The sequence below is a fragment of the Falco naumanni genome, chromosome 7 (genome assembly GCF_017639655.2).
Source record: "Falco naumanni isolate bFalNau1 chromosome 7, bFalNau1.pat, whole genome shotgun sequence".
Lineage (NCBI taxonomy): Eukaryota > Metazoa > Chordata > Aves > Falconiformes > Falconidae > Falco > Falco naumanni.
Genome location: NC_054060.1, coordinates 32,872,986 through 32,885,477, shown reverse-complemented (window position 1 = coordinate 32,885,477; position 12,492 = coordinate 32,872,986). Strand labels below are relative to the sequence as shown.

The 12,492-nt window shown below is 43.9% G+C and overlaps 1 protein-coding gene across 2 annotated transcripts in view; it reads left to right on the top strand.

Moving 5' to 3' along the window:
- Positions 1–3,420: 3,420 nt before the first annotated feature.
- Positions 3,421–12,492, top strand: part of ARID4A (AT-rich interaction domain 4A) — a 50,646-nt gene continuing 41,574 nt past the window's right edge. Inside the window, exons 1-5 of one of the 2 annotated variants that reach the window (XM_040600371.1) lie at positions 3,421–3,666; positions 4,566–4,637; positions 5,834–5,944; positions 8,431–8,496; positions 9,441–9,531. In XM_040600371.1, coding sequence (XP_040456305.1) covers positions 4,632–4,637; positions 5,834–5,944; positions 8,431–8,496; positions 9,441–9,531 — 274 coding nt within the window. In that variant the 5' untranslated portion in view covers positions 3,421–3,666; positions 4,566–4,631. The remainder of the gene's footprint in view (positions 3,667–4,565; positions 4,638–5,833; positions 5,945–8,430; positions 8,497–9,440; positions 9,532–12,492) is intronic. The other variant, XM_040600370.1, reaches the window with a different exon arrangement.

Genomic DNA, 12,492 nt, shown 5'->3' with positions numbered 1-12,492 from the left:
CTCGAGACAAAAATAAAAAGCAGCTAAAAGTCTCCTGAATGTCTGCAAAGTCTAGCACTGAGTAGCATAGTATTTCATTACAAAGAAGCTCAAGTGTTAGAACAGTCAGTATTTTTAATATTTCTAGAGAATTTCAGCTGTGTTCAGAGTTCTTTTATCTGCATGCAAATGCAGTATGTCACTACTGAACAGAATTAAAATGTCTTATCCCAGAAATCTTGGGGTTTTGTCTCTCTTCTCAAGGAAGCCACATGACACATTCAACAGTTTTATTTGGCTGCTGCTTATTCTTAGGAAGAATACAGACATTCCTATACTTCCCTTTTCCTATTGAGTCCCACATATATGGAAGACTTTGGGCAAAATTTTTATATATTCTGAACCAATACACCAAAGACATTTTAAAGGTCATAATTTTTTCTAAATTACTTACAACCATCACCTAAGCTCCAGAATTAAATATAACCAAAGGCCAGCATTACACTTGAGAGTGCCTTAATGCTTTTTAAAAGTTAACGGTTTTTAAATTAAGAAACCTTGTGCTAATTTGCACAAGCCAAGACCAAAATGCATATGCCCAGGTGAATCTGCTGCATTGCATCTGTAAGACCTTTGGTACTAACAAAGTACACATAATATAAATACTGCTGCTTTGAACAATAAAGTTAAAAACATTTCTACCTTATATCACGTCCATTTACAGGGAGATTAGATACTGAAAGGACTTACTATGATTGTGTCATTCTAGAGCTTCTAAAGCGTTGACTTTGTTAAATTTGAGTGGCTCAGAACAGGATGGGGCACAGCTGCAGGGTTCTAGTACAGTCAAGCTGTCCTGAAATCTCAGGGCTTGTTAACACTGACATACATTTAGGATGTAATATTTCAGTATCATGGTGTAATTGAATCCTGAAGTTCATATCCCAATGAAAATTAGATCCTTTCCCTGGCTTGCCAGAAGCACAGCTTTTTCATTCCATTATACTACACATCATCCCTAAGTTTTGTGAGAATGTTTATACTCTTTGTTGAGTTGCCCAGCTAGGCATTCTTAGGTGCTTTAAATACCATAAAAGAACAAGTCACCTCTCCTGCTGACTGGCTATATAGAAAGAGAGTCCTTCTGCTCACAATAGCTAGATGGGCGATGCACTGTGAACTTTCTAAGCATGCCAGTTGTAACAGATGCATCCAAGTGGACAGGGTTTTTCTGCTAGAAATCAGAAACAAGACCAATTACTTTTATCACAAACTGTTATTTATTGAATGGTACTATACTTAGTGTAAAGATACAAATCATGCCTCAAAAAAGCTCATAATCTAAGTCATGGTTTGGCCAATACATTCCACAGAGAGATCAGAAGTTCACATCCAAAACTTGAAGTTTTGTTAACATTTGGGTTAGATTTCATATATTCTAAAGAATAATTTTATCTTCAGTTTATCCACTGCATTAAGTGGAACTGCAGCAGAAAATCAAAGTTCCCAGAGCACTAATGCCTCAAACATTTACACATTTTTCTATACATCCCCAGGTATCTTTATATTTACAACCCAAACTGAAACACCAGAGCTCTAGAGCCACCCTTCCCCCACGTTCGACTTCGCAGTCCATCCAAACATGCCTCATGTGCATTATGCCTTACTGAACTTTCAGAGCTTAACTGTACACCATTGCTCATTAAACTCCCTAGAGAACCATCCCTTTGCTCGCTGCTTTCCAAAGCTCCAGATGTCATAAAAAAATACAAAACCAAACATCACCTTCAAACCAGAACTTGCATGGAAACCTACACCTCAACTAACAATGCATTTCTGTCAAGTTAGCACAATGATCTCCTAACTATATTGACAGGTCTCTCCACTGTAGGTTTACATAAGCCTGAGGTAAGGCTTGTAGCTAAGGGTGAGCAACATCAAACAGATGCTCATTATACTTTGTGAAAAAAATAAGGTTCTGTGTTACAGTCACCCATGAAGCAAATTTTACTTGCCAGAATGTGCAACTAACATTAAAAATACATTTTCACAGGATCCAGTTAGTAACTCCTGTTTAGTAGTGCCAAAACTAGCCCCTAAGAGCAAATACTCTTAGAAGACCACTGATGGGTGCAAGCACCCTGCCTGGTAAGGCTGCACCTTCAGAGAGCATCCATCGCAAGTATGGCAGGGCCAAACAAGACTACAATTCCTTCCCACCCCCCAAGCACTCAGCCCCGTCAACACTAGTCTTCCCCCGTCCTTGCTGCACCTTCCTGCGAAGAGGTGACCTCAGCCACCTGGCAGGAGGCCAGGCAGCCATCATAACCGTCAGGAACATGTGCAGAAGCGACCGGGCAATAAGAGACGGTCACATCTCCCCCCCGCCCCCCTCCCCCAGGCTTTACCCCAAATGCGTCACGGACAGCAGGGGATGATTAACGGCGGCGAAGCAACGCCTTCCTCCGAGGGATGCGCAGCGACCCGGGTCCCGCCCGCACCGGCTGAGGAACCGGCGTAAGGGGAAAGCGGCACGGGCGGCGCCTGCAGCCCCTACCTGCAGCCCCGGCGGCGTCTCTGCTGGGGCGTTCGGCACCGACCGCGGCGGGCGGGCCGCCTCAGCGCCGCCCCTCGACTCCAGCGGGCTCCGCGGGGAGAGCGGCAGCAGAACGGCCGCGGGAGGGGCCGCGCGCACCGGGCCGCGCCGCTCAGCTCCACCGCGCCCTCCCGGCAAGCAGCTCCACCGCGCGCCGCCACCAGAGGCGCCGCCGCTTCACTTCCGGGTCCGGCCGGGCCCGCTCCTGCGCCATCGCCGCCGAGCGGGAGAGGGGGCGCCGCGGCCACCACCGCCATCCGACGCGGGGGTAGGCCGCGAAGAAGAAACGAGGTGCGGCCCCTTCAAAGCGCGGGAGGCTGCTTCCTGGCGAGCCCGTCACTCTGCGGCGCAGCTCCCTCACCTCCCGCCACTGGAGCGACACCGACCACTCCCGCTCCCTTCCTCCCGCGGCCTAAAATGGGAAAGAGCCGCACACAAAATGGCGCTGGCAGGCTGACCGCGGCGCATGCGCGCTGTACGCCCCGGGCCGCCGCCGCTGCAGGACACCGTCTCCGCCCCCCCCCCGCCCCCTCCCTCCCTCTCGTCCCCGCCCCGCCGCGTTTCCAAGAGACCGCCAGCACCAATCACAGCGCGCGGTCGTTCCTCCTGGCCCCCGGCCGTGACCAGTCACTGCGTCCACAGCTACATCCGGATCCAGCTCCTACCAATCAGCTGCGGGGGGGCACTGACTTCACTTCAACCTTCACCAATCACCTGGCACTCCGTATAAGCACCAATAAAAAGTCTCCGTGGCGCTACCTGCGTCGACGGCTGGCCAATGTCTTCTGCTAGCCGCCCTATGACCAATGGAGGTGCTGTCCGCGGCGCCCAATCCGAGCGGGGCAGTGCCCCCGGGGCGTCACGAGGGGGCCAATGGGAGTTCAAGCAGGACAGATTCTGCTCAACAGCTTGTTATTGGGCTCGTCGCTGGTGATTCGGTGCGAGTCCGGGCTGGAGGGGGTGGAGCGGGGCCGCGCTCAGCAGCCGCCGCTCGCGGGGCTGTCGTCGTCTCGGAGGGGGCCGCGGCGCTGGGAGCGCGGCGGAGCTGGGCCGGGCAGCGCGGGGCTGCCCACTTCGCTCCGAGTTTCCAGGTAGGAGGCAGCGAGGGCGGCGGGAGCCTCGGCAGCTGCAACTCCGCTGCCGTCCCGGGGGAGGGGGCGCGGAGCGGCACCGGGAGCTCCCCCTTCCCCCCCCCCACCCCCGCAGCAGCGCGCCCATCCGCCCCGCGAAGGAGCGGGGACGCCCGCCGCTCACCTCACGGCGGGGACGGGGACTCCCTTCCCCGCCGAACTCCGCCTCGCGCTCCCTCCGAGCGCCCCGGCCGCTCCCCCCGCCGCCGTCCCTGGGGCTGCCCCGACGCTTGGCGGCGGAGAGCGCCCGCCCGCGCCGCCCTCCACCCTCAGCCCCCTCTGCCGCGCGGCGCCGGCCCACCCCCGCTGCGCCTCCCCCCACACACACCCCCGCCGCGTCCCGGCGGCTGCCCGGCCGGCCGGCCGCGGAAGGCGTCCCGAGGTCGGGAGCGAGAAGTCCGCCCGGCCGGCGGGTGAGGAGGACGGGGAGGAGGGGCTCGGCGGCACGTCCCTTCGCGGGCCGCAGAAAGTTGCGAGGGCCGGGGAGGGGCGGGGAAGGCGGTGGCGGCGGCGGCTCCCGCCGTGCCCCCCCTTCCCGGCGGGGAGCTGCCCGAGTGGGGCGGCGGGCTTCCCTGCCGGGCCGAACGCGCGCCCCGGCCCCTCCGCCCTGGGGCGGGGGAGCGGGAGCAATGGCGACGTGACACACCGAGGGGCCGCCGGGCGGGAAGCGGCGGCCGCGGCCCCGCTCCCTCCGCGACCCGGCGGGGCTGGCACGGGCGGCGGCGCCCGCCCGCCCGCGCTGGGCTCCCCTCACGGCCCGGCCGCGCTGGGCTCCCCTCACGGCCCGGCCGCCCCCTCACGGGGAGACGCGCGGGTGAGCTTTCAGCCGCCCCCCCCCCCCCCCCCCTCTTGTTTTGCAGCGTTTTCCCGTGTGCTGGCGGGGAGGAGAAGCCTTGGAGCTGGAATCCCTCAAATAACCTTCAAAGATGAAGGTAGGCTAACTCCGGAGCGGGGAACGGCTGCTCCCTTCCCCGGCCTTGCTGGCTGCTCTGGCGATTTCATTTTTAATCGCCCGTCTCGGCGGAGCAACAGTAGGGTAACGCTGGCCGGGGTTTCGGTGCAGGCTGTAAATCCTGTTTCTGCTCTCCAGCTGAGGTGTGGGTGAGCGCCCCTCTTACCGTCTTGCAGTAGTAGTCTGAAAATTAACAACGTCTTTGAGTTGTTGTCCTTTGGGCTACGGTCTTTAAATGCTTCCTGTATCAGCAGCAGCTATTGCAAGTTGCAAAACCACAGCTTTTGTCCCGCCTTAGCTGTTGCCGGTTTTTTGAGTGCAAAGGCTTAACAATTGCAGTATAATTTACAAAAGAAAAAGTTCTTTTTTTTGCTTTCGCAGTTGAAGAAATAGTAACACTTTTTAAAAAAAAAACAGCAACAGGAAAAGTTGTATTATGCGCCAATTTTCTTCTTGATGGACATTTTCAACGTGGTAATTTTGTCCTTGTTTATCAGTTGCTACAGGCACAATAAAGTGACATGTTGAGTCATGAAGTCCATAATTCTCTTTCGCAAAATGCATGAGTAATTAAGTTTTGATAAAGGCATTTTAGGAAAGAAAAATCTTAGTTAACAACAGTTTGAAAGATTACAGCAAATTTCTCCTATATAGAGAATGTTATAGACTTAGTGGTAAGTATCAGGTTGATGGCAGTCTCAGATGTTTTAAATAATCAGTGTTACTGGATTGCCTGTAGCTGAAAAAAGTACAACTCTTTTATCCTGCCTTTTTGCAGTTCAAATATTTTCCTTTTGTATGCTGTATAGGAATGACTTGAATTAATAGTCACTCCTATACATTTTTACCATTTTTATAAGATGTTCCAAATATCAGTTCAATAGCCTCAAAGACATTTCTGGGAGGGTAATTAGGGTGACAAAATGGGGGGTGGGGTGGATGAGGGCATGTCAATATCACTGGCAAAACAAAACTTATAACTTCTTTGATGTTTTTTTTTGTTTTCTGTTTCCTTTTAAAGAGCAGTGTGATTTGCAATTCCAAGTACAGACACTGCTTATCACTTAAAAGTTAATAGGTCTAAAAGTTAACATGTGAAATAAAATATATAACGATGCAGCTAAAAAAATAAATATGAAGAACTAAACTTTGCTTTTATTTTCTGTTTCTTAATAGGCAGCAGATGAGCCTGCCTACCTGACAGTGGGAACTGATGTCAGTGCCAAGTACCGTGGTGCCTTCTGTGAGGCAAAGATTAAGACAGTGAAAAGGCTTGTGAAAGTCAAGGTAGTACACTGTGGTTGTTGCTTATTTTATTAAAGCATTGTGTTGAAAGGGCTGTCAGAGAAGATCCTAGGCCTGAAGATGAGGAAATGTTCATCACTTCAGTATCGATTTTAAAGGATGCTTGAATGTTGTTTTTCATATTTTGGTGTTGGGGTTGGGGTTTTTTTTGTTTGGGTTTTTGTTCTTTTTGAGGAGAGATGTTGGTTTTTTATGAACAAGAATGAACTTTCAGTTTACCTATTCTTGCTGCTTTTTTCCTGATTATGGTTGCCTTCTGTTTGCTAATGCATCAGTTTCACAGCAGTCAAGTTTTGATGTCACAAATAGAGAATTATGGCTTTACATGAATAATAAGGAATAAGAGCAGCCTCTTCAGAAGCAGAAGTTCCATTTTATTCCAGCTGACATTCTCAGTTTTATAGCTTGGAATTCAAAAGGCAATGCCAAAATAAATCAACATAACAGGAAAAAAGATGTCAATAATTAGTTTCTCAGACCAGATTTCAGAACTGTCCAGGGTAACATTTTTTTGCTAAGTTTTGCGCATCTTACTGTTGGTTCAAAAATGGCATGCTCTGGCTGTAGCCGAGTTTCTACGCAGACACAGCACTGGCACGTAATATTCCTTTGCGTTCATAGGTCTTACGCCAAAACAATCAAAAAAGAAAGTAATTATTTTGGTGTTGCAGTAGTGCTGTAAATGCTACTATGGGAAAACCAAAGTAAAACTTAGTTAAATAAAAGTTAAGAAATCCAAGTAAATACAGGAGTTGTTGTTCTGCTTTGTTTTATCAAAATCTTCCCACTTCCTACTTTCTTGTTTGCTGTCCAGGATATGTAAATAAGGTATTAGTGACCCCCAAACTCCTGACAAATAGAGATGAAAGCTGCTTTTTAGAACTACACATCCAAGTTTTCATGTGCTTTAATGCTTAGATCAAGTAGAACAGGCTATCAAGTCTCTTCAGTTACATATATAGAGCATACAAATTTATCAGAGTGCTTTTCATGAATAGGAAAAGAACCACTAAACCACAGTTCAGATATTGGAGTCTTTTCCGCTGTTCTTTATAGAATAGAAATAGACATTTGTGATGTTCTTTGAAATCTGTGTTAATGAGAAGCTCTGAAGGAAGCAGTGTGCTGCCCTTCCTGGTCTGACATCCTTAATTTTGTATCTGTGTTTTTGGTCTGATAGAGTATTTAGGCTGTTAGTAGGTGTGAGTTTCCTTTTCTCATTAGAATCATACGGTTTATTGCTCCATGGGAAGATTTGGAGTATATGAGGCTGCTGTGTCTTGGTGGAAATTCCTGTCACTGTATGTCAGTTATATTGTAACAACTGAAGTTTTAAGAAGCTAGGCCTGATACACTAATTAGGAGCCTGTAGGCACACCCCAGCATGCTTGCCAAGAGTGCAGAGAGTCCAAAAAGTCCAGTAGTCTTTTTCTGAGTCGCAGGACAACCTGTATTCATCTCAATGCTGATTGGAAATGTTAAAAGAAAAATTGCATAAAGTGCATTGTTAACCTGAGTGTGTGTTAATACCAATGCTATTTCATCATGCTGCTAGTGTTACATATATAAATAAATACAGCTATAGTGTAAACTATGGTTTGGGGGGATAACTGGGGAAGCCTGGAAACTGGACTTCTTTATTAGGTGGCAAGGAGGTTCCTGGAGCTTTTGATTACTGAAAAAAAATAGGAATTCTGGATTTTTTTAGTAGAAACACGATGAGTGTGTTTGCTATAGCAAATGGTAGTGAAACGGTTACCAGTGTTGACATCTAAATTGTCATCTTTTATGTTTCGAAACTGTCTCTGCAAACTCAGGGATTGAAATTGCATGGGCTTACATTCACTCTGTCTCATCAGTGTTACCTTCTCAAAAGTAGGATTTTAAAGGGAGAAGCGTAGTTTACTTACACTGTAACTGATGCTTGTTGTCACTATGCTTGCAGTATTTCACCTCTTTACCATACAAAAAAATTCTTTTGCTCAAGGTAGGAGAAATGGTGGTATTGTGGTCAGTTTGTGATCTTTTGACACACATTTAATAAGGAGAGCTTATTGCCGTTGTAGTTTAGTACTCAAAGTGTTGTCAATAAAGTGCTACAGCTGAAAGAGAGAGAAAAAAAACCCTTCTGATCTGGAAGCCAAATTCCAGGTATACCCTGGATTTTATCAATATCCAGGCTCACATCAAAACATATTTTCTTTACCTTGGAATGGCTGATGTTCGATTTGCCCTGCTCTTTATGATGCTTCAGATTTAATATTAAGTCTTAGACTTGGGGCTTCCTGTCAGTGAAATTGTCCATGTCAGGTGTTTTGCATTCAATAATGTTTGAGTCCATCTGATGGTTAAAGATTTATTTTCCAAATTAGGATTATTATCATTATTATTATAGATACAGTTTCATACACTTTTTCTATGCTATTAAAAGTAAGATACATATTTAAAAGTTAATTAATATCTTGCAGGTGGTCCTGAAGGGTGATAACTCAACTCAGTTAGTGCAAGATGACCAAGTGAAAGGACCTCTAAGAGTATGTATATTGCATGCCTTTTTTTTTTTTTTTTTTTTGGTAAACACGTTAATTTATTTGTGAAATTCTAAATTCTGATACTGTTTAAGGGGATAGCTGTTCTACAGATTTTAAATCAAAGAAGGCTCATCACTTTAGATCAGATTGATTCTGAGTAGTCTTCCGTAGCTTTTAGAGGCTCTTTACGCTTCTCCATGGAGCATACTTCATATGCATACAGTTTTGCATGAACAGTGATTTTTGTGTCTTCTTATAAGATACAAAACTTACAGGTAATGAAACTTCAAAAGTTCTTACAAGTAATTAAGAGCTTGATTGCAAAGCTAAGTTTAAGCCTGTTAGACAATAGTAAATACAGTTTCTCTAACTACGTTTGAAAACAGTTGATGCGTTCTATATAAAAACATGGCTGATGTATATTTTTATATTTAACAGTTGTCTGCTAAAATACCTAGCCACATTATAAAACATTGAACACAAACAGAGCTCTGTAGAGGAGGTCCATCTTTTTTGTATGTCTTTTCTCTGTAGCTACCTTCAAGAATATCAATGCGTTTTTGTAGGCTGCTACTACAATTCTGGTCTAATTGACAGTATAATAATGTTTAAAGTATAAGAAATAGTCATAATTGCATGCATATCAGTAATAAAGTAATAATTACTTTGAATATTTCCATTTTTCCAATTGGCCTTCTATTATTACTTGTGATGATGTAAGTCCTGTTGAAATGAGATGTTCTGAGTTTAGTACTGCTTTACTGTCTACTTACAGTTCAGCCTTCATAATTCAGGACCTTTGTTCTTACCAGCTAAGTAACTAAATTTTGAAAAGTAACATGAGTCTTTAAAAAAATAAATCTAGCTTGCTGGGCGAATTAATGCCTACATGTGTTTTTCCCCATTATATGAGTTAACATGTAACCTTGAGATACTCCTTTTTGCAGGTTGGTGCCATGGTTGAAACCAAAATGCCCGATGGATCCTTTCAAGAAGCTGTTATCAGCAAGTTGACAGACGCTAGCTGGTATACTGTAGGTGAGTAGCCACATGCTTTCGTTTATAGTCTAATATTTGAACAATATATTTCTAATTTTCAGTAATAATGTAAGTAATTATATCTTGTACTGCAAGATCTGAGATAGATTTTGGAGGGGAATTTTTTAAGTCGTCCAGGTCTTGTTTCCTTTTCCATTTAAAATGGGATGATAATTATTTGATGTTCAGTGAAGCTGTTGCACAGGTAGTTGCAGGCCTGAACAATTGGTGTTTTATTTGGCACAGTGTATGTATTCTGATGTAAGTTTCACTTGCTCAAATTCAGAATAACTTTTGCGGATTTTAAGACATAAACCTTATAATTGCACTTCTAGCTGAAAATCTGTGGCATGTAATGAATGACTGAAATGCAAGCCTTCCTCCGCTATACGCAATCCCATACACACAAAACCCTGTTGGTAGTACCACTGAGCATTCTGAAGTTACTCCTGTTGTTTTATGTAGGGTTGAGGGTCAGGTTTTGTATGAAAGAACAGAAGACCGTATCTGTTTTTTTAGGAAAATAATTGGCACTTTGCTCCTTAAAAAGAGGGAAGATTCATTTATAATGTGAATAACTGTTTGCTTTAAAATAATTTACGAATAATGATTATATCTAAAGTGAAATAGAAAACTGCTTCTCATGTTGGAGGCTCAAGCGCTTTTCAATTATTGAAATAGATACCTCAGAATGCCAGGTCAGCAAAATTTCAGAGTTGAACAAGAATTCATTACAAGATAAGTTTTATTTATTTTGAATAATTAAATGGTCATTCTGATCTCTGGTTTTTTCTGAAGCAGCACCCCACCAACATTCAAGTAATACAAGATAAGCAAACGAAAACCCACAGTATTTGAATCGGAGAGCTTTGCAAGCACCTGTCCTTTTTTCCCCAACTTTTCCAATGTGGAGCATTACATTCACTAATAGTAGTATGGAGGGAACAAGGGAACATTCTCCACTGAATTGTCCTGTACATGCTACTCTTCAGCATTGCTTTTGAGATTAGTACCCGTAAATTTAAACTGTCTCTTACTAGCTGCCTTGATGCCAGACGTATTCAGCTTTACTTCATATTCTTCATACTCTCTTGAGGAGTCCTCTGTCCCATGAAAAGTCAATTATTTTGATTCAATAACCCCTTTTTTAAGGTATGAAGAAGACATTTTCAGTAATCCAGCATTTCCATTGCAGTAGGTGAGGTTATGTTGTCTTTGGTGGAATGACGGTAAGGCTCTCATTGCAGATAAATTGTAAGATTTTATCATTTTATGATTGTTATTGTTACTGCATGATTTAAATACAAGCAGGTTGACTTACCACTTCACAAAGCACACTTGTTATTTGCAGGATTATACTCGAGTGCAGATTTAAAATCTGCTTGGTTTAGTATTATGATGTGACATACTCAATGAAGAACACTGGACCTCCAGTTCTGCTTTGTCATAGATTTGTCTGCTTTGTCCAACTCTGCTCTGACTTAGAGATTCACCATCCTGATACAGAAGAGATAAGAAATAGCCTTGCACCGATAATTTCATGGTTTATGAATTAGTGTTTCCATTTTAAAACTCTTGTTTTAAAATAGTATTTTTAGCTAATTCTGTTTGGATTTTGACCAGACCGCTTACATCAGTAAACTAACCCTATATACACCTGCTTCAGTGGTTAAAAAAGGCTTTACACTCTATTACTTGATAAAACAAACATATTTGTCTTCTTACATTTGATAAATGAACTTTAAATCCCGTTTTGGGGATGAGTGTTGTCTGTTTTTTCTTTTCTCTCCCTGAGCAGGTACACTTCTGCCAAAAATCTTTACTTGATGAACTGGTAATTTGAACAGTAATACATGCTCTGCCCTCTATTAGTGGGTTTTTGTTTGGATTTAACAAGTTGTTGAACTCTCCCCAGTAATGTAAGAGATGAATCATGCATGCTGTGATTCTTACTTTATAAATTTATTAAAGCGCAGTTCCTCAGAAACTTGAACCAATGGATTAATTTATTATTGTAATTTTATTTTCCAAAAAAATATGTTTTGACAGGCAGAATAGGGAAAATAAACTTACCAGGTTTCCATATGCAAATGTATTAAGACTGCTAGGGTTTTGTAAAAATTTGGAGCTGGGGGTGTGGGTGGGTTTTAAGTAATCTTATGGCAAGTTAAATGCGCAGTGCTGTAATATGGTAAGTAGAGTATATATACCTATGACTATAAAAAATGCAATTCTAACATGTTAGAATTGTATATACTACTTAGGAACGTTTTTGTGAGTTGTCTGTGTTGATGTGCTTACTGATTTTGAAAGCACAGGTAACATTGACCAAAGCAAGCAGATCATGAAGTTCACGTCATTAAGAAAATGGTAATTTTACTTTTAAAATTGGGAAAGTGTTCTAGGTCGAGTACAGAAACACTGGGGTATGAAAAGTAAGCTTTATCTTTTGCTTGCTGCTTCCATTGTATCTTTGTAGGAAGTTTTGGGTAGATACTAGGTGTGTGTTTATGTTGCTGTGAAGCAGAGTTGAATTGGTTCCTTTTTAATAGATGGTGGGCTGTACTACTTGGCACTCTTACTGACTGATTCAGTCAGAGCTAGAGTTGAAAGGGAAGTGGATCAAACAGACTTCAGGTTTCTAGAATGTGTGGCTCAGTGTGGTCAGGCTTGAGATGGAAAGTATAAGGGAAAGCCTGCGTATCAGTAGTACATGCTTTTCCTGTACTATATATTTTCTGTATTATGTAGCATCTCTTTCTCAGTGATCTAAAAGTAGACTGATATGGATGGGGAAGCCAGTAACATATACAGACAAAAAATTTCAAAGTATTAAGTACAAATACCTGAAAAAATCCACCAAAACAAACTGCATGCCTGTCTCATGAGAAGTAACGATGTTCGCTTTTGCAAATCAGGCTCTCTGTTTCAGATAAGCATCTAAAGAAGTAATAAAGTCTG